General features: G+C 42.3%; 1 protein-coding gene across 1 annotated transcript; it reads right to left on the reverse strand.

Annotated features, from left to right (window-relative positions):
* Nucleotides 1–22,742: 22,742 nt before the first annotated feature.
* LOC306914971 (cold-inducible RNA-binding protein B-like) lies at nt 22,743–25,127 on the reverse strand (the record flags this gene model as incomplete). Its single annotated transcript, XM_079492213.1, has 4 exons — nt 22,743–22,765; nt 23,770–23,851; nt 24,065–24,171; nt 25,028–25,127. 4 exons carry the CDS (start codon nt 25,125–25,127, stop codon nt 22,743–22,745), a joined length of 312 nt encoding a protein of 103 aa, XP_079348339.1.
* Between the last annotated feature and the right edge of the window lie 2,222 nt (nt 25,128–27,349).

Raw genomic sequence — 27,349 nt, forward strand, 5'->3', positions numbered from 1 at the left:
CCGAATGAATGCTTTGGTCATGTAAACAATTGAGGAATAGGAATACTTGTATTCAGGTTCCATGTAAACAGTTGGGTATGAATCTCTGTTCGGAATGAATTCATTCATTCTGAATACATTTTGTGCATGTAACTGAGGCCAGTGACTGGTATAAGGGTCCATTTGGTTCCATGTGTACACTCTCAGAGTTACAGACCTGTAAGGGTTCATTTGTTTCCATGTGTTACACTCTCAGAGTTACAGACCTGTAAGGGTCCATTTGGTTTCATTTGTACACTCTCAGAGTTACAGACCTGTATGGGTTCATTTGGTTACATTTGTAAGTTTTGGGTATACCAGTAAGGGTCCATTTGTTTCCATGTGTTACACTCTCAGAGTTACAGACCTGTAAGGGTTTATTTTGTTTCATTTGTACACTTAAAGGTGCTGTAGGCTAAGTTATTAGTTTACCTATTAAGTGTTATAAAGTAAGTAGCCTTGCCGAGCCATGAGGCCCATAGGGGCAGGAGCCTATCTCCTGTTTCTGTAGCGAGGCAGCTTGATGTACAAGTACACCCCCTGGACATGACGCTATAGTATGTCGCAGGGACTTACCCCCAATCCAACCCTTGATGCTGAGTGTCAAGCAGGGAGGCTTGGTATGACCCGGCCGGGGATTGAACCCCGACCTCCCAGTATCAGGGCGGACACTCTAACCACAAGGCCACTGAGCTAAGTGTTATGGCTCACTAATTTCAATGGATTACCCACATGAAAATGTATTTTTTATTTACTAAAGCGTTAGAGAGACAGGATTACCCCGTCACTGAACACACTATAGAAATGATTACAGAACATAGAGCTTTATCTTTGTAACAATAACATTTTTGTGTTCATCAAAATAATTTACGGCCAGTGTTGATTTTGACAGCACAATTTTAATTTAGTTTTAGTCATAGTCTCTTCAGTCACATTTCAGTCACCTGGTATGATAGTGTATCATACGATTTTAGTCGACTAAATCTACAGTTGATTTAGTCGACTAAATCTACAGTTGATTTAGTCGACTAAAATGTATTTTGGTGAGCCTTGATGCCGTCGTAATGACTGATTTTACACATACACACTGTAAGAAAAAGTCCTTCTGCACACCTATGGACAGGTGCGTCGGATATGACTACAGCTGAAATTTGATGGTCTACCACTTTTTAAGAGCAAGGGTACTCCATTTTGGCCAATACTTACAGGGGCACAGTAAGAAACCAGTGGTAATTGTTGTGGTGAGTCTAAACCAATACATTCTTTGTCAGAATATTTGCAACATCTGATAAATTAATTAAAAACACTCAACAGTGGATTTGTTTTTAAGTGAAAAACATTAATTTTGAATGTGACTTCTGTTGTGTGTGACACCCCAGCCCGAGCATTTATCGGAGGTGTTAAATCTACTGCATACTATGGACACCAAAAGGGCCTTTGAACAGGTAACCGGATGACATTCTCTGAGATCCGTGCAAGGTGTAGAACTGACAAATGTTTTAGAGAAGCCAAAATGAGGAACACCACAACGAACACTCACCTTTCTCCAGCCTTGATATTGACATGGCTGCCTTGCCACCTTAATTCCCTCATGATTACATGCACTTAAGTGTGCTTAGGGGTGACAAATCATCTACTTGAGTTGTTGATGGGTCCTCCTGGTCCATTGTCTTGTCGTATGTCATGTAGTCAAGCCTCTTTGGCTTGCGAGAGACTACTTGCTTGCGAAATATTACATTCCTTTGCCAGAAGGCCACGTACACTGGCTGAGAGAGGCAGATGGAAGCATGCAGTGGCGTGCACAGATAGACACTGGCAATGTGCCCTTTTGAAGAAAAAAAAAGGGTTTATTTTCTTTCTTCTTTTTTTTAACAGTGTACACAGTACAGTATGTGGACCATGGTGACATTGATCAATTCTTGATAAAAAGCTTCTAATATATTATTTAGGCCCCAAAATCTATAAATCTCACACTATTAAGGCAACCGGCCGGTTCCACGCGCTGCACAAGGTGCCCTTTTTTCACTTGAGCACCTGCCCCTCTAAATGTCTGTGCACGCCACTGGATGGAAGGCAACAGAACTACGGCAATTTTGTTGTATACCAGTCCTGTTGTACTGAAAGATGTGTTAAAGTCTCAAATCTATCACAATTTTATGCTTTTGTTTGTTGGTGTCTACATTTTGGCAAGCTCGGAATATTGTTTGAGGATGAATGACCTTGCAAATTCTTGGTTTCATTTGTTGAGCATTTTGGCAGTCATTATAGGCAATCTAGTTTACAACATACATTGTCTTGTGCATCTTAGCCAGGAGGTCAAAATGCATGGCAATTTGGATCACTGAATCAAATGTTGTGCAATGGTTTGCACAAAGGACAGGCATTCATGAACCACTTCACCCATTTTCAACGTATCTTCATATTGGTCCTCACTAATGTTCAGTATAAATTATGACAGGGTTTTTGTCAACTCTGTCTCAATGACATTTGTTTTCAGCCCACTGAAATTATTATGGATGCTAGAGCGTTGTACATCCATCTGTCTATCTGAACAACTCTCATTAGAAATGACTATACTTACGTATGTCACAGTTGTCACTGGTCGGCAGGTTTCTTCTGAGTAGACAGCAATCATGACATCTTATAATGAGCATTCAACACAAATGGTGCCCAGTGTTTCCCCTAGCATGTGTGACAATTTGCAGTTATTTCTTTTGCAGTTATTTGCTTTTTTTGGCCTATTCACGGCCGCCTACTAAAAATCATACTGTGGTGGCTGTACTGGTTATGATTGTGTGGTGGCCGCCACACAATAATACATATAGGGGAAACACTGGTGCCATCTTATAATGAGCATTACATGAAGATACGATTTACAATGTGTGATGTGGTCCTTGTTGGTCTTGTTGACTCTTAGAGGAGGTTGTAGTACTCATTTGAATGACAGGGCTGAGTACAATGACAGGGCTGAGTACAACACCATGTTGAACATGTGTGCAATAATGGGTGTCTTCTCATATTGCTCTCAAGTTGTGAGTTCTAACAAATAACTGATTTTTTTTTTGACATTGTTGTTTTTGAGAAAACTAATGAAGTGGAAGTGGTGCCATCGAATTGGGTAAATGGAAAGGAATGCATGTGGCCACCATGCAAAGTAGATGCCACAAAAAGTAAATAACCTGGAGAAGGCTGGGAACCAATACTGTACATACACGGTCAGAGTTGTATTCACATCAAGTAAGTCCAATCTGGTTGACTGTTTATAGTCATTATTCATCATCACACACAAGTACAAATACAGATTTTCTAGACAGACAAACTATCAGCCTCATTATTGAAATATAACCAGTTCTGTTTGAGCTGTTACAACAAAATAATGAACCAACTACTGACTAACTGACCAACACACCAGTTAATTGTGATTGTTAACTCCTTGTTCTTATTTTGCAGATGATTAGGCCTACAATAAGGCGTAAAGCTACCAGAAGCGTTTCTGCACACTGACCTTGGGACAGATGGGGAGGATTCTCCTATTAACTTTCAGCGCCATTGCCGACAATTAAAGTCAATTGAAGCCTAATTTTGATAGTGTCGCTTAACGCCATTGCCGACGGCCTTCGGCAATTGCGCTTTTATGGCGCGTTCGATTGCTCGAGCCAGAATGCTACTCACGTTAGCCGGTTAGCTAGCTATGTTGTTAGCACAGCACTGGATCGCCCATCTTAGATCGTCGTCGCCATAAGAATCCATTCTATCAATTTCTTTCAATCGCCTGTATCTCCTATTCCTTGTCCCAGATGGCATTTTGGTCAAAACAGCGTTTCTTTGACGGCACAGATCTGACGATGTAGAGCTCTCCAGAGCTCCGGTCTGGCTTCAGATTGTAAACAAGGCCTGTCCGCTCCGTATAGTTTCCAAGGTTATGACTACTGCTCATGGACCGGAAATGGCGGCTTTTCAAAATAAGAGCTCAAATTAAAAAAATGCTGGCGTGAATTAGATCCTAATTTTTCAATAAATGCCAGCGGTCTAAGTGTTAAAGTTTTCAATCTTTTGAAAACAGCAGATCTACATTTCCACAACTGTGTATATATATATATATATATGAGATACTACGGTAAATTAAAATTAAAAGGTTGAGTATGGGTATATTGTTTCACTCCTTGACAGCAGCAATGACAATCCCTAAAACTGCAGTGCAAATTACTTAGCTGGAATGTATAGTTGCTGTGGCCTCTGTCCTACTGCCACCTACTGTCCATTTATTATATTACACAGTGGGTGAAAAAAACACACCCCTTAAGGCTAAACCCCACCCATCAGAGGTGTGGCTACCAGAGGTACTTTTGGCCTGAACGACATTGATGGGTACCTCTAGGTGTCAGCCCGGACGAGACCAAGGGTATGGGACTGTATGCAATAACTGACTGCACTACAGCCAGCGCCGTCTAGTTCAGTGCATCTCAAAGTGGGCTCCGTCCGTGGCAACGAAGGGTGCCGTGGCATCCGAATCGGGTGGCTGTGATGCAAGTCCAAAGAATCAAGGATGGTTTAGATCAGCGGTGCTCACATGTTTTTTTTTAGTTTAGAACTACTTTTAAAATGACCAGCTCAACAAGAGCTACTCAACCAAAAAAATGTATAATCCCATTGCTGAAAATACTTTGAAAATGTACCTGAGGGGGCTTTGGAATATAGCAGCGCTGGCGTTACATATATAGGACAGACACACACTTGGAATGGGAAATAGAGGGGATTTATTTTAATGTAACTTCGTAATGCTACTCACGTTTGCGCCTAACACTCATGAAAACAAAGTATTACATTGTGGGTTTGCCTACTATAGAAGCCGTGAACTGAGTGGACAGGCACAGATGTCAATCACTCAAGGGACCTTAATTCAAATGGCAGATGGCAACAATAGTTTTTTGAGGGGCGCGAGCCCCTCCTATAAACAGCTATAGTGTAGATTCTGTCTGAACACAAACATTAAATGCCATTGACAATGAATGGAGAATTTACGTCATATGTGCCTGAGCAAATCGGCTCTCGGTATGTCTGTCGGTATGTCGGTGAAGACCCTTGGCCAATAAGGGACCACTATTATTGGTGACGTAACTACGGTATGTTTCAAGGTCGGTATAAGGTCAATAATGGGTTTAGAAGCTCTCTGTTGTCTGGGTACGACTGCTGCTCCTACAAGCTACTTTTTTGTCCAAAAAGTGCATGATGTATGATGATAAGAGCGCCCCTCACTTCAGACAGGTGTGATTTATTATAATATTTGATTTATTTATTTTTAGGGGGATGTCATGTGGTCTACCATGTGTGATCTGATTCAGATCGCGATCTACCTTCAGGGCACCCTTGGTTTAGAATAGATGCATGGTCCTTTCCTATGGATGTCACAAAACGTCCTCCATCTGAATTCAGATAAGACTGAGATTGTTCTCTTTTGGTCCCCAAAACCTCACAACAACCTTTCAAAAGACGACCTGGGCAGCTTGTACAGTGCTGTAACCAGTGTTGAAACCATGCAGTCGTCAAAAACCTATACTGTACGTATGGACGAACCTTAGAGTATATATTAATAGAGACGGCACCCGGAGGAAACCCTGAGGCCAAATGGACATAGTGGTATTGCTGCGCTGGGCCAGCGCTGGTCCGTTGACAATCATTGCGCGCGTTCATGATGACACGTGAGCGCTGTTTCATTCATGAACGCGTGCAATGATAGTCAACGGCCAGCGCGTTCACGATTTGGCCCAATCCATCCCAGAATGCACTCTGTTCATACCCGGAAGGAGGAGTGAAATCGCCTCATGCGCCTTTGGGCAACTTAATGCAAGTGGATGGGAGGAGAAATCCGGTGCCGTCTCTATTAATATATACTCTAAGGCCAAATTCCAATACCCAAAATCTCGGCCACTCGCTCACTCCCACTCGATCACTCGGGGTCATTCCAGCTTGACCCGGAAATGGTTAACGTTCCGATTGTTAAAGGGCTCCATCGAGGAGGAGAGTGGAGTCGAGTGGAGGAACCGAGTGGGCTCTCCGAGACCGCATAGAGCGAGTGTACATCAGGTGCAGGCTCGGTGGGGTATGTTGTCTCCTCGCTGCGGATTTCCGCATCACGTGTACATGTTTTTTTCCTTCTCCAGTGACATAAGTCCGCCTCCTCCACATGTGGCACAGAAAACACTGCTTGAAACCCGATACTATGCACCCCCCCATCCACTAGCTGCCGGCCGCTGCGGCTGATGAGACGCTGTCGCTGACCCAACACACACATGCACAACACACACGTTAAACTAAAAAGCTTTGCTGTTTGTTGAAGAGACACATTTTCGCTGAATTAATAGAGCTTCAGAATGATACAGTATAGCCTATAGCCTATGTGAAAGTGAAAGGACCACAACAAGCCACTGGCTTTATTGCGTTGTGTGATATAAGCATAATAAAAGTAGGCTATATTGTGCGCACCTCAAAAGCTATAGTTAATTTCTCTCTGTGCATGCCTGAATGCACAGACTGCTATGAATGACGGTGACAAAAATGTATTTATTTATATGTGGACTGAACTGAACTGAATATGTAAGTCAGAGAGACTACCTATAATTCCTGTTATAGTGTCCGTTATTTGCAAAGAACGTCGGAGGAGGGACTGTCCGAGGAGGGGGGTTATTTATACGAGCAAAAAGGAACGCGGGCTGCGGGCAGGTCAGGAATTCCCTTCACATTCACAATCATATAATATAAAAGTGTGCGCATCCTGGCGCTTATTCACTATTTCAGGAATAAATAGCCTTGTTGCACATGTATGTTACCAATACATACACATTGGCCTCGGTTACATGCACAAAAATGAATTGTCTATAGTGTAGACTGTACGGCTCTGGGTTCAGAGTTCCAGTGATCCAGCTGTGTGACACTGTATTGTTCCACCACTTTTGCGTTGGCAATGTAAACGTATGTTTTCCCATGCCAATAAAGCCCTTTGAATTGAATTGAATTGATTCACGTCATAAGTGATCGCGGAATGTGCCGTCGCTTTGAAATGACAGTGGAGTACATTCCGATTCTAGAGGCAAATCCACTCCACCACTCTGTCCTCGCATCGAATCCTCTCCTCCTCCACTCCTCCTCGCTGGGGGCGGAGCCGAGGAGCGAGTGGAGGACGCGAGGGGAGTGAGCGAGTGTGAAAGTTGCGGTATTGGAATTTGGCTTAAGGGACAAACCCTAAACGACCATTTCCCTCCTCAGCTTCCTCGCGTCCTGCTGGCTGCAACACAACACTGACACATGCAGCCCCATGGGTAGGCCACCCGGCCTGCTGGGGAAGATCTGCCCTTTTCTGGTCAACCTATGCCATTAATGCAGTGGTGTAAATTGTAAAGCAAGGGTTCTCAACGTTTTTGGCTGGGGACCCCCGGAAATGCTTTGGCCTTGTCTCGCGACCCCTGCCCTGCCCCCCTCCGCACCCCCAATATAAATTGACCATTACAATAATCTTAATAATAGCGAAAATACATCATAAATAAATACTGAAACCAGATATAATCATTAAGGAAAGTTTATGCATGAACTATGTGTACTATGTAAACTCTTAATTTCCATTTTCCAGCCATTCAGTTGCAAAACAAAAATAAAAATAAAAAAATATTTTTTTTTCTTTTGGGACCCCCCAAAATAATTTCTCTTATGGGGGTCAAATGGGGATCTGCGGGCAATTATTGTCAATTTGGGGGTCCTTGACATGAAAAAGTTTAAGAACCACTGCCTTAATGCACTCTTTCATTCACCGTGTGACCACAATACCTTTAAATAAACAGTCTTATTATCTCTTCACATTAATATGGCTCCGTCGCCTCAGGTGTATGTGGTTATGTCAAGTATGTACAATATACATACAGTACGTCTCTGTATCAATTTGATTATTGACTCTATTCGTGTTCCCTCAGGACGTCATAAACACATCATCCAGTGTTAATTTTGAATTTAGTCTAGACTATAGTCTTTTGACAATTTTACAATTTACAATTTAGGCATTTAGCAGACGCTCTTAATCCAGAGCGATTTACATTAAGCAATAACAAAAGCATGGCATACATCACATATATAAAAAGTAGTTATCATGAATCATGCGTAAACTAAGAACGTAACAGTGGAGTATCTATGTAAACTATACATACTATACTATATAATATATTATACATGTGTACTATAAAGTGCTATGACTACATAAAGTGCAGTTCTAGAGCTGTCTACGTAACAAGCTATAAGTCTGTTTAAAATACTATCTAAGTCTACATAGTGTGCTATCTAAGGGGCTAGGCTAGGGCAAGTGCTACGGGCCATGGTGGAGTCTGAAGAGGTGGGTTTTCAGACTACGGCGGAAGATTGGGAGTGAGTGAATAAAATGTGATTTAGTTTTAGTCTTGCCTTGCATCCGCTATCGGTGTATGAATGAATATATGCATGCACGAATGGTAATCTTTGTCAAGTGCATTGGATATCTATCTATCTATTGGATATCTATCTATCTATCAATAAATAGATTACTACCGGAGAACATACAGAACATGCGCCCGCACGCGCGTGCACGCACGCACGCGCACACACACACACACACACACACACACACACACACACACACACACACACACACACACCATCACCTCAGGTGTGTGTTTATGTCAAGGAGCTGCAACTTGTGATGTCAAATATGTACATTCCTCTGTTAGCATCAGTAAGATTATTGACTATATTCATCCTCCCTCAGGAGAGTCAAACTGTATGTACTATATACTGTAATACAAACTGTATGTTTTTCTCACGGAACTACACAGATCCTGACATTGACATTGAAATTCTTATGACAGTGTCAGGAGACAGGGACATCTACTGTACATATTACACATTTGATGCTAATCACAGTAATACTCGTCCTATAAATTAATTATGCAGGCGCTCATGACGAGTAGACTCGTCTTAAAGGGCCACTTCACCCCTTTTGCAACCAGATCTTATTTTAATGATGTTTGGGAGACAAGAAACACTTCCCTGGTGTTTTTATGTGGGTAATGCGTTTTCATATATTTTAGTATTTCAAAGTGTCCATGGGCTCCATGATGTCCACGTAAAACCCCCAGGAAAGTGTTTCTTGTCTCCGAAACATCATTAACATAAGATCTGGTTATTATCATCAATTAGCTCTGCTGACTTTAAATAAAACTAGAAATGCATTCTGTCGAGGTACCAACTTGCACGTGGCACACAAGTAGACCATACATGGTAGGCCACAATAGGCCATACATGGCCTATATGGCCTATAAGTAATAACATATTCTACAGTATGATGAAATCACAACCACAGCCTAGTGGGAATATGCATGCACGGTTTCACCACAATCGGACGCTGCGTTTAGTAGTTGTGGCGATTTGTACAAAGCGGGCTACTCCTGAAAAGTTTAGAAGCCAATCTTAGCCAATGAGGGTGAATTATGATAAATCAAACAAACCCGTCTTGATCACATGACTATGGAGAGCATGTGTACCGATTTGCGTGAAATTTGGATAAAATCTGAAGAAGTAATATTAGAAAATGTGTTTTACATATGTCGGCCTCCTGGTGGCGCTATAAAGAGCAGATGTGAAAAATTCCAGTCAAAGGTTTTCCCTTGGCCTCTAGGGAGTTGGCATACAAAGTTATCCACAGATCCGTGCAGTTAGAGGTAAAAACACTTTTCGGCCAGTTATAGCGCCACCATGAGGCTGAGTTGAAAATGTTCATGTGGCATTTCTTCCTCGGCCTAGTGGGAATGTGCCTGCACAATTTCATGGAAATGACACGATGTGTTCATGATTTGCAGCATTTTGTTTGAAACTGAGCACTCCTGCGAACTTTGGAGGCCAATCTTAGCCAATCAGGATGGAGTCTGAGAAATCTGAAAGACCCGTTTCGTTGAATGGCTCTAGAGAGACTGTGTACCAATTTGCGTGATGTTTGGACAAAATCTGTAGGTGTACTGTCCAAAAACTTGTTTTGCACAAAGCAGCCTCCTGGTGGCGCTATAACAGGCCGTTCTGGAATGTTTGGGGCAGAGGTTCATCGTTGGCATCCAGGGAGTGTGTGTGCAAAATGTGGCATCGACCGGGTTAACGGTGCCGGAGATTAGCTGATCACAGACGGACGGACGGACGGACGGACGGACACACGGACACACGGACGGATGGACGGAGTGCAAAACATACTCTCTCCCCATGCCTTCGGCCTGGTGGAGACAATAAACCAGTTATTGGCATACACATTGAGACTGTGCACGGACACAGGTTGCAGAAAGAAACTTCCAAAAGCAGTTGTTTTGAGGAGTGTGTTTAATGTCCTTGTGAGGAGCAACCAAGCGAGAAGCTAGGCAAGCGAGAGCCTGCGCCAAGCAGTCACAGCATTTAGCCTCTGTCTCCACCAAATCCTCTATCTCCGCTATAACTGCGGCCTCCACCACCTAGAGTGACATGAAAAGAAAAAGGGTAAGGTTTGAGGTTGGTGAAGCTGTGTGGTATTGTGTGTGAAGTTACCGTTTCTGGCACCATCCATTACACAAATGCATACAAAAATAACAAGACAAGAGACAGTAACCTAATGTTGCAGCTCTAACAGAGTGTTAAGTTTCTGTTTGGTACAGTGGCCATTCTGAAGAGACCACATGGACAGTACATAATTTCGGAAACGTGCTGCAAATTGGCAAAGTAAAAGCAAATTGAGAGAACATGTGCACCAATCTGACAGAACATACACACTACACAGTATTTCACAAATGCAAGGCAAATTCAGAAAGCAGATGCAAATACAACATGGCAAGAGACACACAATAGAACAAAATGTACATGATTGATGTTTCTAGAGCACCGTCAATATGCTGCACAGACATCGTTTTGGGGAGTTGCAGTTTCGTTGCTTTTAGCGAAAATACAAGCAAATCCTGTTCTAGGCAACTTTGCCTAAGGCTGTAACAAAAGGTTGAGCAGCTGCATTTTTGTGAAACCACAAGAGTACACATTACACAGTAGTTGAATCTTCAGTGTTCTGTTGATCCATTGGTTGACTTATTTTTTTGTTAAATTCATTAATACTCAGGATTTTACAGTGTATCACAGGCTGAACCATTTAGGGGGTTATCTAAATTACAAAAGTGGGGATGGCTTCTAGATATTTCACTTTCAAACATGTTTGGGGTCACTTTAACATCTACTCTGGTGTTTATGAGCACTCCAGACAGTTTTTGACTTTTGTAGATACTAATTTTATCAGACACGCCCACTGCCCTGCCCCTTCCTATACTAAACCATTGTAATATTCTTACTACTTGGTTCTGGTGACAGACATTGTATAATGAATAAATAAATAATAATTAAATAATATAAGTGAAATTATCCTTTTCAGAGCAGACAGCGGAATGATCCACCTTGCAAAGGCCAGTCCTAACCTGCCAAAAAACCACACCCACCTCTTGATTCGCCCCCTCTGGAGAATCCTCTTCCTCTGACGCCGATTGGCTTTCCATCAACAGTCTGAGATGACAAGATAACCCAAACAAAAGAGTCGTAATTTTGAACACAGAACATGTCCAAGACAATTCCTGGTTTTACCCCAATACGCCTGAAATCTAATTATGAATTGTACCACTGTGAGTTTCTTTCGATTCGTTTTGGGCTCGCCTTAATTAAATAAAGCCACATTTTCCATAAAGTATAACATCCACCACAACAATAACCACCACTCACTTTTCCATTCATGCCAAGCAATGCGTCTTTGGCATCTTCAGGGTATTCAAATGTCACAAAACCAAATCCCCTGGGCCTGTTTGACTCGCGATCTCTCACGACAACAACTAAAAAGATACAACAAGTTATTCCAAGCATTATTCAAGAATTATTGTCACATATACCGTCAACAATAGACCACATAAGTCCTGACATCACTGCTGCTAGATGGCGCTATTCTCCCCTGGTTCATGTTTCTTTGTGTTGCAATTCCCATAGGTAGGGGGATCTTAGATAGCCTCATAGGACTGTTAAAAAAATACACAAATCACCCTGACGATTTTACTCATTATGAAGCATCGACTGAAGGTGGAAATATACCCAAAGAGTAACACAATAAATTAGTCTTGAGTCTAGAAACGAGTCAAACAACCCAAAGACTACATTTCCGGGCTGCGCCCGTCGCACACAACATACATCACACCCAACGCTTATTGTCTTGACAGAGCATGACGTATTTTAGTAATGACATTGATTTCGGACCCGGAAGTGTAGTTTCAACATTTTTACGGCAGAATGAATTCCATTTTCTCCTGAAACAGGCTGTATCAAATATAAATGATCATAATAAATGATGCAGTGCCACCCCCTGACAGAAAAGCCTGGATGATTTGTTTATTTTTGGAACATGGTTCTTATATTAGGCGATCTAAATCACTCTATGGAGATTACAACACAAATAAATAAATAAATCACACCCGCGTGAAGTGAGGGGCGCTCACTCCATTAGTGTTTACACAAACACTCAAAGCTGGCCATTCATTGTCAATGGCATTCAATGTTTGTGTTAAGACAATATTTGTGTTTACACAAACCCTCAAAGCTGGGCATAGGAGGGGCTAGCGCCCATCAAAAACACAAACTAGGGGAATCGCGCCATCTAGCGGCAGTGTTAAGTGGTCTATGGAAAGGTAGGCCAGCCACCAGCATACCTTTGGTAATGCTTCCATACTTGGAAAACGCGTCAAAGAGAGAGGCTTCTTCTGTTCCTAAACTCAGTCCATCAACGAACAGCTTTCCTTCGTCAGACATCTTGGATGATAAATCTAAAAATGAACCAATCAATCAATTAGATTTGCTTTCCAAACAAATATCTTTATAGTTGTTGGCTGGGCAATGTAAAGCTATGACTGCAAAACAGTCATCATAATTCACAACACAACAGTTGAAGATTAGGCGCACAACGACATAAAAGGCAATATAAGATGACAGGCTAGGCTCAACTAGGCTACATAAAATGTGTAATCTCTAGTCCAGCTTTCTCTTGCTAATTTAATTCCCATGACATATACTCAGTTTACTTTTTTTATGGGGAAAAACAAAAACAGTATTTGATTCAGGGCTTCATGTGTGTAAGGCTTTCTGTTCCATCCAACAAGGTTAGACTTTCACTTGTAAATGTAATCATTATCATTATTGATATAGTGCTGTCAGACTAGCTAGCTATGGAGGAGATGCTAACGTCCATCATAATGTTCTCACGTCTTTCACTACTACATTGACGACAGTGTTCTTGACAAAAAAAACAGTGTCGAACAGGCGCACAGTAACCTTAAATCTCGATTATGTGTCTGTCAGAGTGTCGTGTTATAACGTTGGCTTTAAAACTGTAGGTTTTGCTCGTCAGTGTCTGTCAGACGGTCGGTCAGATGCAAAATAAACACTTCTAAAATGGCGTCTCTGTCTGCTTTGATTGGCGTCCCCCGGGGTCCCCTCCCTCCCTGTGTTTCCTTCATAGGGGTTCCTTTGGCACGAAGAGGATGCAGCCGTGGATACAGCTCGCGTCACCGGGGCAGGCTTTTCGCAGCACCCGTGGGTTCCAATTTACTGCAGTGCTCAGTGCTCGTATCCGGTCCAGAGCCCGCCTATTGTAATCGGTAAACATCAACTCTATGGGCGCGTTCGGAAATAGCGCACTGAGCGCACTGTGCAATGCAAACTAATAGGCGAGTGCGCTCCCGGTGCGCATTTCCTATCGCACCCTATGGTAAAAATATGGGTAAACATCTTAGAGTATATACTCTAAGGTAAACATGCACAAGAAGAGACCATTTTCCGTATCCGCTCTAGATTGTCTTCTTCTTCTTCTTTTAGGGTTTCCGGCAGTTTAGACGCTACTAGGCGTATTACTGCCCTCCACTGGTTTGTTTGTTCACCTACTCAGATCCTCTTATATACAGTACACCAGTACTATGCAGGAACTGCAGTACTGCCTTTGTAATCAGCTGGTGATTCTCACTGTGGCCAAATAAAGAGCAAATAGAAAGAGCCTCTATTCCTACCTCTGTCATCCTCGAGAAGAGCACCTGTCTTTCTGTTCTGCTCTAGATTGGACGAATCGCTACCATTAAAAAAATATATCCTATAATAATAATAAAGTGAAGTGAAACGAAATGAAAATTCAGACTGAGTGTCAGGCTACCAGCCTTCTGCCCCTTTCTAAACATTTTAGCCCCTTTTAATTTTTCTAGTTTTGTGGTGGATAGTAACAGGAGCCTCGGACCCAAGCTGTTCCTTAGCAACGCAATTGTTGCTGTCATGTTCTATTCGTCACTGGTCCACTTGGTGGCAGCACTGCCAAGTTTCCCAGTCATGGATGCAAGTCATGGATGTTCTAATCTAATAGTAGGCTATAGTTTTCCTAATTACGTCATATTTTCTCTTTATTGTTAATGACATTTAATGTTGTGTTGGCACCGTTTGTTTTACATCACCATTACCACCTAATCAACATGAGTTAGACTTTAATATATTAGCGCCCCTCACTTCACACAGGTGTGATTTTTATATAGCATTCGGAGATTGTGGAATACTTAAAAGCTGGATGAAGGAGCCCCTCAAAAATTGGTAGGCTATAGGCCTAATTAGGTAGTATCACTGAGGTATATCGCTAATCTTAGGCAACATGATAAAAGAAGATGTCAATAGAAGAAATAACTAGGCATAGGCCTAAAGCCCAAATTTAAGGTGATGATGATAGACTGTAGAGGTCCTCCAAAATCAAGAAAAAGCGCATCATCATCACCTTTATTTATACTCAGGAGTACAATTGAGGGCAAGCCCTCATAGCCGAGGTTACAATAGGCCTACAACACAACATAATCCAATTAAATTACATCTATTGCATTACATTTTAAAATGAGGGTAAACTAGAAAAAGTGCCCTTCTGGGCACAGGTCTCCACCAGGAGGATAGGAGTGCGTGTGTGATGTTTGGCAAAATGTTTAGGAGCAATATAAACGTGTGTGTGTGTGTGTGTGTGTGTGTGTGTGTGTGTGTGTGTGTGTGTGTGTGTGTGTGTGTGTGTGTGTGTGTGTGTGTGTGTGTGTGTGAGAGATGCGGCTTGGCCTGTTGTAGCGCCACCATGAGGCTGATTTGAAAACTGTCAAGTGGCATTTCTTCCAAAGCCTAGTGGGAATATGCATGCACGGTTTCACCACAATCGGACGCTGCGTTTAGTAGTTGTGTCGATTTGTACAAAGCGGGCTACTCCTGAAAAGTTTAGAAGCCAATCGTAGCCAATGAGGGTGGATTATGATAAATCAAACAAACCCGTCTTGATCACATGACTAAAATGCAATTATGCAATTAAATTGAAGATCCAACATTAATTATTCAACCTGTTGAAGACAGAAGTGTAGGCCCTATACTTACATTTCTCGGTGTTCTTACTGTTAGCCTCCCAGCACACAGCAGCCAGCACTGAAACACACACACACACACACACACACACACACACACACACACACACACACACACACACACACACACACACACACACACACACACACACACACACACACACACACACACACACACAGCTCGTCAAAACAAAACACATCATACACATCAATTCCGAATATAAAATATGGTCCTTGTTGTTATGTAATTGAAATACAAGCTTGGATACTGACCGATGAGGACACACAGGAGTCGGAGGTTGGCGGCCATGTCGTCGTCAGATGATCAAAGCTGATCGACTCGATGTATACGTCCTGCTTCAAACCATGCTCTTTATATACTGTAGTCATGCTTATTTTAGGAGAAAAACAGCTTACATTCATATTTGCATTAAACCCCAAACTCAATATTTGAGTATGTTGATAAAGCGTAACAACCCTGGCTGCATCCACCCAGCCTGGTGGTCATCCGTGTTCCAATTAGGAGTCTGGTTAATCCTGTCCTGTGCCTGGCCCCTGGCCATAGTGCTAAAAGCAGAATAACCAGTTCCATCTCCTCACTCAAATGGATGTATTTGTAGACACAGGTCTTAACTACCAATCTTGAGAAGGTTTTTCGCATAACATTTCTTTCTAAAATGGGACATTCATTTAGTATGTATATTTATGTGATTGTGACAGTATTAGACACTTTTTTGGCAGTTTGAAATTGTGACCACTTGCTGAGGACAGACCTGGGTACAGAGCCTGCTTTTAACTAATTATAATAATATATAATGAAATTAATGTCATAAGAATACACAACTGTATTACAGATGTAATGTACATAATGTATCATTTAAAGTTTTCAATCTTTTGAAAACAGCAGATCTACATTTCCACAACTGTATATATATATATATATATATATATGAGATACTACGGTAAATTAAAATTAAAAGGTTGAGTATGGGTATATTGTTTCACTCCTTGACAGCAGCAATGACAATCCCTAAAACTGCAGTGCAAATTACTTAGCTGGAATGTATAGTTGCTGTGGCCTCTGTCCTACTGCCACCTACTGTCCATTTATTATATTACACAGTGGGTGAAAAAAACACACCCCTTAAGGCTAAACCCCACCCATCAGAGGTGTGGCTACCAGAGGTACTTTTGGCCTGAACGACATTGATGGGTACCTCTAGGTGTCAGCCCGGACGAGACCAAGGGTATGGGACTGTATGCAATAACTGACTGCACTACAGCCAGCGCCGTCTAGTTCAGTGCATCTCAAAGTGGGCTCCGTCCGTGGCAACGAAGGGTGCCGTGGCATCCGAATCGGGTGGCTGTGATGCAAGTCCAAAGAATCAAGGATGGTTTAGATCAGCGGTGCTCACATGTTTTGTTTTAGTTTAGAACTACTTTTAAAATGACCAGCTCAACAAGAGCTACTCAACCAAAAAAATGTATAATCCCATTGCTGAAAATACTTTGAAAATGTACCTGAGGGGGCTTTGGAATATAGCAGCGCTGGCGTTACATATATAGGACAGACACACACTTGGAATGGGAAATAGAGGGGATTTATTTTAATGTAACTTCGTAATGCTACTCATGAAAACAAAGTATTACATTGTGGGTTTGCCTACTATAGAAGCCGTGAACTGAGTGGACAGGCACAGATGTCAATCACTCAAGGGACCTTAATTCAAATGGCAGATGGCAACAATAGTTTTTTGAGGGGCGCGAGCCCCTCCTATAAACAGCTATAGTGTAGATTCTGTCTGAACACAAACATTAAATGCCATTGACAATGAATGGAGAATTTACGTCATATGTGCCTGAGCAAATCGGCTCTCGGTATGTCTGTCGGTATGTCGGTGAAGACCCTTGGCCAATAAGGGACCACTATTATTGGTGACGTAACTACGGTATGTTTCAAGGTCGGTATAAGGTCAATAATGGGTTTAGAAGCTCTCTGTTGTCTGGGTACGACTGCTGCTCCTACAAGCTACTTTTTTGTCCAAAAAGTGCATGATGTATGATGATAAGAGCGCCCCTCACTTCAGACAGGTGTGATTTATTATAATATTTGATTTATTTATTTTTAGGGGGATGTCATGTGGTCTACCATGTGTGATCTGATTCAGATCGCGATCTACCTTCAGGGCACCCTTGGTTTAGAATAGATGCATGGTCCTTTCCTATGGATGTCACAAAACGTCCTCCATCTGAATTCAGATAAGACTGAGATTGTTCTCTTTTGGTCCCCAAAACCTCACAACAACCTTTCAAAAGACGACCTGGGCAGCTTGTACAGTGCTGTAACCAGTGTTGAAACCATGCAGTCGTCAAAAACCTATACTGTACGTATGGACGAACCTTAGAGTATATATTAATAGAGACGGCACCCGGAGGAAACCCTGAGGCCAAATGGACATAGTGGTATTGCTGCGCTGGGCCAGCGCTGGTCCGTTGACAATCATTGCGCGCGTTCATGATGACACGTGAGCGCTGTTTCATTCATGAACGCGTGCAATGATAGTCAACGGCCAGCGCGTTCACGATTTGGCCCAATCCATCCCAGAATGCACTCTGTTCATACCCGGAAGGAGGAGTGAAATCGCCTCATGCGCCTTTGGGCAACTTAATGCAAGTGGATGGGAGGAGAAATCCGGTGCCGTCTCTATTAATATATACTCTAAGGCCAAATTCCAATACCCAAAATCTCGGCCACTCGCTCACTCCCACTCGATCACTCGGGGTCATTCCAGCTTGACCCGGAAATGGTTAACGTTCCGATTGTTAAAGTGCTCCATCGAGGAGGAGAGTGGAGTCGAGTGGAGGAACCGAGTGGGCTCTCCGAGACCGCATAGAGCGAGTGTACATCAGGTGCAGGCTCGGTGGGGTATGTTGTCTCCTCGCTGCGGATTTCCGCATCACGTGTACATGTTTTTTTCCTTCTCCAGTGACATATGTCCGCCTCCTCCACATGTGGCACAGAAAACACTGCTTGAAACCCGATACTATGCACCCCCCCATCCACTAGCTGCCGGCCGCTGCGGCTGATGAGACGCTGTCGCTGACCCAACACACACATGCACAACACACACGTTAAACTAAAAAGCTTTGCTGTTTGTTGAAGAGACACATTTTCGCTGAATTAATAGAGCTTCAGAATGATACAGTATAGCCTATAGCCTATGTGAAAGTGAAAGGACCACAACAAGCCACTGGCTTTATTGCGTTGTGTGATATAAGCATAATAAAAGTAGGCTATATTGTGCGCACCTCAAAAGCTATAGTTAATTTCTCTCTGTGCATGCCTGAATGCACAGACTGCTATGAATGAACAAAAATGTATTTATTTATATGTGGACTGAACTGAACTGAATATGTAAGTCAGAGAGACTACCTATAATTCCTGTTATAGTGTCCGTTATTTGCAAAGACCGTCGGAGGAGGGACTGTCCGAGGAGGGGGGTTATTTATACGAGCAAAAAGGAACGCGGGCTGCGGGCAGGTTAGGAATTCCCTTCACATTCACAATCATATAATATAAAAGTGTGCGCATCCTGGCGCTTATTCACTATTTCAGGAATAAATAGCCTTGTTGCACATGTATGTTACCAATACATACACATTGGCCTCGGTTACATGCACAAAAATGAATTGTCTATAGTGTAGACTGTACGGCTCTGGGTTCAGAGTTCCAGTGATCCAGCTGTGTGACACTGTATTGTTCCACCACTTTTGCGTTGGCAATGTAAACGTATGTTTTCCCATGCCAATAAAGCCCTTTGAATTGAATTGAATTGATTCACGTCATAAGTGATCGCGGAATGTGCCGTCGCTTTGAAATGACAGTGGAGTACATTCCGATTCTAGAGGCAAATCCACTCCACCACTCTGTCCTCGCATCGAATCCTCTCCTCCTCCACTCCTCCTCGCTGGGGGCGGAGCCGAGGAGCGAGTGGAGGACGCGAGGGGAGTGAGCGAGTGTGAAAGTTGCGGTATTGGAATTTGGCTTAAGGGACAAACCCTAAACGACCATTTCCCTCCTCAGCTTCCTCGCGTCCTGCTGGCTGCAACACAACACTGACACATGCAGCCCCATGGGTAGGCCACCCGGCCTGCTGGGGAAGATCTTCCCTTTTCTGGTCAACCTATGCCATTAATGCAGTGGTGTAAATTGTAAAGCAAGGGTTCTCAACGTTTTTGGCTGGGGACCCCCGGAAATGCTTTGGCCTTGTCTCGCGACCCCTGCCCTGCCCCCCTCCGCACCCCCAATATAAATTGACCATTACAATAATCTTAATAATAGCGAAAATACATCATAAATAAATACTGAAACCAGATATAATCATTAAGGAAAGTTTATGCATGAACTATGTGTACTATGTAAACTCTTAATTTCCATTTTCCAGCCATTCAGTTGCAAAACAAAAATAAAAATAAAAAAATATTTTTTTTTCTTTTGGGACCCCCCAAAATAATTTCTCTTATGGGGGTCAAATGGGGATCTGCGGGCAATTATTGTCAATTTGGGGGTCCTTGACATGAAAAAGTTTAAGAACCACTGCCTTAATGCACTCTTTCATTCACCGTGTGACCACAATACCTTTAAATAAACAGTCTTATTATCTCTTCACATTAATATGGCTCCGTCGCCTCAGGTGTATGTGGTTATGTCAAGTATGTACAATATACATACAGTACGTCTCTGTATCAATTTGATTATTGACTCTATTCGTGTTCCCTCAGGATGTCATAAACACATCATCCAGTGTTAATTTTGAATTTAGTCTAGACTATAGTCTTTTGACAATTTTACAATTTACAATTTAGGCATTTAGCAGACGCTCTTAATCCAGAGCGATTTACATTAAGCAATAACAAAAGCATGGCATACATCACATATATAAAAAGTAGTTATCATGAATCATGCGTAAACTAAGAACGTAACAGTGGAGTATCTATGTAAACTATACATACTATACTATATAATATATTATACATGTGTACTATAAAGTGCTATGACTACATAAAGTGCAGTTCTAGAGCTGTCTACGTAACAAGCTATAAGTCTGTTTAAAATACTATCTAAGTCTACATAGTGTGCTATCTAAGGGGCTAGGCTAGGGCAAGTGCTACGGGCCATGGTGGAGTCTGAAGAGGTGGGTTTTCAGACTACGGCGGAAGATTGGGAGTGAGTGAATAAAATGTGATTTAGTTTTAGTCTTGCCTTGCATCCGCTATCGGTGTATGAATGAATATATGCATGCACGAATGGTAATCTTTGTCAAGTGCATTGGATATCTATCTATCTATTGGATATCTATCTATCTATCAATAAATAGATTACTACCGGAGAACATACAGAACATGCGCCCGCACGCGCGCGCACGCACGCACACGCACACGCACACGCGCGCACACACACACACACACACACACACACACACACACACACACACACACACACACACACACACACACACACACACACCATCACCTCAGGTGTGTGTTTATGTCAAGGAGCTGCAACTTGTGATGTCAAATATGTACATTCCTCTGTTAGCATCAGTAAGATTATTGACTATATTCATCCTCCCTCAGGAGAGTCAAACTGTATGTACTATATACTGTAATACAAACTGTATGTTTTTCTCACGGAACTACACAGATCCTGACATTGACATTGAAATTCTTATGACAGTGTCAGGAGACAGGGACATCTACTGTACATATTACACATTTGATGCTAATCACAGTAATACTCGTCCTATAAATTAATTATGCAGGCGCTCATGAAGAGTAGACTCGTCTTAAAGGGCCACTTCACCCCTTTTGCAACCAGATCTTATTTTAATGATGTTTGGGAGACAAGAAACACTTTCCTGGTGTTTTTATGTGGGTAATGCGTTTTCATATATTTTAGTATTTCAAAGTGTCCATGGGCTCCATGATGTCCACGTAAAACCCCCAGGAAAGTGTTTCTTGTCTCCGAAACATAATTAACATAAGATCTGGTTATTATCATCAATTAGCTCTGCTGACTTTAAATACAACTAGAAATGCATTCTGTCGAGGTACCAACTTGCACGTGGCACACAAGTAGACCATACATGGTAGGCCACAATAGGCCATACATGGCCTATATGGCCTATAAGTAATAACATATTCTACAGTATGATGAAATCACAACCACAGCCTAGTGGGAATATGCATGCACGGTTTCACCACAATCGGACGCTGCGTTTAGTAGTTGTGGCGATTTGTACAAAGCGGGCTACTCCTGAAAAGTTTAGAAGCCAATCGTAGCCAATGAGGGTGAATTATGATAAATCAAACAAACCCGTCTTGATCACATGACTATGGAGAGCATGTGTACCGATTTGCGTGAAATTTGGATAAAATCTGAAGAAGTAATATTAGAAAATGTGTTTTACATATGTCGGCCTCCTGGTGGCGCTATAAAGAGCAGATGTGAAAAATTCCAGTCAAAGGTTTTCCCTTGGCCTCTAGGGAGTTGGCATACAAAGTTATCCACAGATCCGTGCAGTTAGAGGTAAAAACACTTTTCGGCCAGTTATAGCGCCACCATGAGGCTGAGTTGAAAATGTTCATGTGGCATTTCTTCCTCGGCCTAGTGGGAATGTGCCTGCACAATTTCATGGAAATGACACGATGTGTTCATGATTTGCAGCATTTTGTTTGAAACTGAGCACTCCTGCGAACTTTGGAGGCCAATCTTAGCCAATCAGGATGGAGTCTGAGAAATCTGAAAGACCCGTTTCGTTGAATGGCTCTAGAGAGACTGTGTACCAATTTGCGTGATGTTTGGACAAAATCTGTAGGTGTACTGTCCAAAAACTTGTTTTGCACAAAGCAGCCTCCTGGTGGCGCTATAACAGGCCGTTCTGGAATTTTTGGGGCAGAGGTGCCGGAGATTAGCTGATCACAGACGGACGGACGGACGGACGGACACACGGACACACGGACGGACGGACGGAGTGCAAAACATACTCTCTCCCCATGCCTTCGGCCTGGTGGAGACCAGTTATTGGCATACACATTGAGACTGTGCACGGACACAGGTTGCAGAAAGAAACTTCCAAAAGCAGTTGTTTTGAGGAGTGTGTTTAATGTCCTTGTGAGGAGCAACCAAGCGAGAAGCTAGGCAAGCGAGAGCCTGCGCCAAGCAGTCACAGCATTTAGCCTCTGTCTCCACCAATTCCTCTATCCTCCAAAGCCTCCACCACCTAGAGTGACATGAAAAGAAAAAGGGTAAGGTTTGAGGTTGGTGAAGCTGTGTGGTATTGTGTGTGAAGTTACCGTTTCTGGCACCATCCATTACACAAATGCATACAAAAATAACAAGACAATAGGCAGTAACCTAATGTTGCAGCTCTAACAGAGTGTTACGTTTCTGTTTGGTACAGTGGCCATTCTGAAGAGACCACATGGACAGTACATAATTTCGGAAACGTGCTGCAAATTGGCAAAGTAAAAGCAAATTGAGGGAACATGTGCACCAATCTGACAGAACATACACACTACACAGTATTTCACAAATGCAAGGCAAATTCAGAAAGCAGATGCAAATACAACATGGCAAGAGACACACAATAGAACAAAATGTACATGATTGATGTTTCTAGAGCACCGTCAAAATGCTGCACAGACATCGTTTTGGGGAGTTGCAGTTTCGTTGCTTTTAGCGGGAAAATACAAGCAAATCCTGTTCTAGGCAACTTTGCCTAAGGCTGTAACAAAAGGTTGAGCAGCTGCATTTTTGTGAAACCACAAGAGTACACATTACACAGTAGTTGAATCTTCAGTGTTCTGTTGATCCATTGGTTGACTTATTTTTTTGTTAAATTCATTAATACTCAGGATTTTACAGTGTATCACAGGCTGAACCATTTAGGGGGTTATCTAAATTACAAAAGTGGGGATGGCTTCTAGATATTTCACTTTCAAACATGTTTGGGGTCACTTTAACATCTACTCTGGTGTTTATGAGCACTCCAGACAGTTTTTGACTTTTGTAGATACTAATTTTATCAGACACGCCCACTGCCCTGCCCCTTCCTATACTAAACCATTGTAATATTCTTACTACTTGGTTCTGGTGACAGACATTGTATAATGAATAAATAAATAATAATTAAATAATATAAGTGAAATTATCCTTTTCAGAGCAGACAGCGGAATGATCCACCTTGCAAAGGCCAGTCCTAACCTGCCAAAAAACCACACCCACCTCTTGATTCGCCCCCTCTGGAGAATCCTCTTCCTCCAGACTTCGGGGCCTTAATGACGCCGATTGGCCTTCCATCAACAGTCTGAGATGACAAGATAACCCAAACAAAAGAGTCGTAATTTTGAACACAGAACATGTCCAAGACAATTCCTGGTTTTACCCCAATACGCCTGAAATCTAATTATGAATTGTACCACTGTGAGTTTCTTTCGATTCGTTTTGGGCTCGCCTTAATTAAATAAAGCCACATTTTCCATAAAGTATAACATCCACCACAACAATAACCACCACTCACTTTTCCATTCATGCCAAGCAATGCGGCATTGGCATCTTCAGGGTTTTCAAATGTCACAAAACCAAATCCCCTGGGCCTGTTTGACTCGCGATCTCTCACGACAACAACTAAAAAGACACAACAAGTTATTCCAAGCATTATTCAAGAATTATTGTCACATATACCGTCAACAATAGACCACATAAGTCCTGACATCACTGCTGCTAGATGGCGCTATTCTCCCCTGGTTCATGTTTCTTTGTGTTGCAATTCCCATAGGTAGGGGGATCTTAGATAGCCTCATAGGACTGTTAAAAAAAATACACAAATCACCCTGACGATTTTACTCATTATGAAGCATCGACTGAAGGTGGAAATATACCCAAAGAGTAACACAATAAATTAGTCTTGAGTCTAGAAACGACCCAAAGACTACATTTCCGGGCTGCGCCCGTCGCACACAACATACATCACACCCAACGCTTATTGTCTTGACAGAGCATGACGTATTTTAGTAATGACATTGATTTCGGACCCGGAAGTGTAGTTTCAACATTTTTACGGCAGAATGAATTCCATTTTCTCCTGAAACAGGCTGTATCAAATATAAATGATCATAATAAATGATGCAGTGCCACCCCCTGACAGAAAAGCCTGGATGATTTGTTTATTTTTGGAACATAGTTCTTATATTAGGCGATCTAAATCACTCTATGGAGATTACAACACAAATAAATAAATAAATCACACCCGCGTGAAGTGAGGGGCGCTCACTCCATTAGTGTTTACACAAACACTCAAAGCTGGCCATTCATTGTCAATGGCATTCAATGTTTGTGTTAAGACAATATTTGTGTTTACACAAACCCTCAAAGCTGGGCATAGGAGGGGCTAGCGCCCATCAAAAACACAAACTAGGGGAATCGCGCCATCTAGCGGCAGTGTTAAGTGGTCTATGGAAAGGTAGGCCAGCCACCAGCATACCTTTGGTAATGCTTCCATACTTGGAAAACGCGTCAAAGAGAGAGGCTTCTTCTGTTCCTAAACTCAGTCCATCAACGAACAGCTTTCCTTCGTCAGACATCTTGGATGATAAATCTAAAAATGAACCAATCAATCAATTAGATTTGCTTTCCAAACAAATATCTTTATAGTTGTTGGCTGGGCAATGTAAAGCTATGACTGCAAAACAGTCATCATAATTCACAACACAACAGTTGAAGATTAGGCGCACAACGACATAAAAGGCAATATAAGATGACAGGCTAGGCTCAACTAGGCTACATAAAATGTGTAATCTCTAGTCCAGCTTTCTCTTGCTAATTTAATTCCCATGACATATACTCAGTTTACTTTTTTTATGGGGAAAAACAAAAACAGTATTTGATTCAGGGCTTCATGTGTGTAAGGCTTTCTGTTCCATCCAACAAGGTTAGACTTTCACTTGTAAATGTAATCATTATCATTAGTGATATAGTGCTGTCAGACTAGCTAGCTATGGAGGAGATGCTAACGTCCATCATAATGTTCTCACGTCTTTCACTACTACATTGACGACAGTGTTCTTGACAAAAAAAACAGTGTCGAACAGGCGCACAGTAACCTTAAATCTCGATTATGTGTCTGTCAGAGTGTCGTGTTATAACGTTGGCTTTAAAACTGTAGGTTTTGCTCGTCAGTGTCTGTCAGACGGTCGGTCAGATGCAAAATAAACACTTCTAAAATGGCGTCTCTGTCTGCTTTGATTGGCGTCCCCCGGGGTCCCCTCCCTCCCTGTGTTTCCTTCATAGGGGTTCCTTTGGCACGAGGAGGATGCAGCCGTGGATACAGCTCGCGTCACCGGGGCAGGCTTTTCGCAGCACCCGTGGGTTCCAATTTACTGCAGTGCTCAGTGCTCGTATCCGGTCCAGAGCCCGCCTATTGTAATCGGTAAACATCAACTCTATGGGCGCGTTCGGAAATAGCGCACTGAGCGCACTGTGCAATGCAAACTAATAGGCGAGTGCGCTCCCGGTGCGCATTTCCTATCGCACCCTATGGTAAAAATATGGGTAAACATCTTAGAGTATATACTCTAAGGTAAACATGCACAAGAAGAGACCATTTTCCGTATCCGCTCTAGATTGTCTTCTTCTTCTTCTTTTAGGGTTTCCGGCAGTTTAGACGCTACTAGGCGTATTACTGCCCTCCACTGGTTTGTTTGTTCACCTACTCAGATCCTCTTATATACAGTACACCAGTACTATGCAGGAACTGCAGTACTGCCTTTGTAATCAGCTGGTGATTCTCACTGTGGCCAAATAAAGAGCAAATAGAAAGAGCCTCTATTCCTACCTCTGTCATCCTCGAGAAGAGCACCTGTCTTTCTGTTCTGCTCTAGATTGGACGAATCGCTACCATTAAAAAAATATATCCTGGCGATTCAGAATAATGAAGTGAAACGAAATGAAAATTCAGACTGAGTGTCAGGCTACCAGCCTTCTGCCCCTTTCTAAACATTTTAGCCCCTTTTAATTTTTCTAGTTTTGTGGTGGATAGTAACAGGAGCCTCGGACCCAAGCTGTTCCTTAGCAACGCAATTGTTGCTGTCATGTTCTATTCGTCACTGGTCCACTTGGTGGCAGCACTGCCAAGTTTCCCAGTTATGGATGCAAGTCATGGATGTTCTAATCTAATAGTAGGCTATAGTTTTCCTAATTACGTCATATTTTCTCTTTATTGTTAATGACATTTAATGTTGTGTTGGCACCGTTTGTTTTACATCACCATTACCACCTAATCAACATGAGTTAGACTTTAATATATTAGCGCCCCTCACTTCACACAGGTGTGATTTTTATATAGCATTCGGAGATTGTGGAATACTTAAAAGCTGGATGAAGGAGCCCCTCAAAAATTGGTAGGCTATAGGCCTAATTAGGTAGTATCACTGAGGTATATCGCTAATCTTAGGCAACATGATAAAAGAAGATGTCAATAGAAGAAATAACTAGGCATAGGCCTAAAGCCCAAATTTAAGGTGATGATGATAGACTGTAGAGGTCCTCCAAAATCAAGAAAAAGCGCATCATCATCACCTTTATTTATACTCAGGAGTACAATTGAGGGCAAGCCCTCATAGCCGAGGTTACAATAGGCCTACAACACAACATAATCCAATTAAATTACATCTATTGCATTACATTTTAAAATGAGGGTAAACTAGAAAAAGTGCCCTTCTGGGCACAGGTCTCCACCAGGAGGATAGGAGTGCGTGTGTGATGTTTGGCAAAATGTTTAGGAGCAATATAAACGTGTGTGTGTGTG

Source organism: Electrona antarctica (assembly GCF_951216825.1).
Source record: "Electrona antarctica genome assembly, chromosome: 22".
Classification (NCBI taxonomy): Eukaryota; Metazoa; Chordata; class Actinopteri; order Myctophiformes; family Myctophidae; genus Electrona; species Electrona antarctica.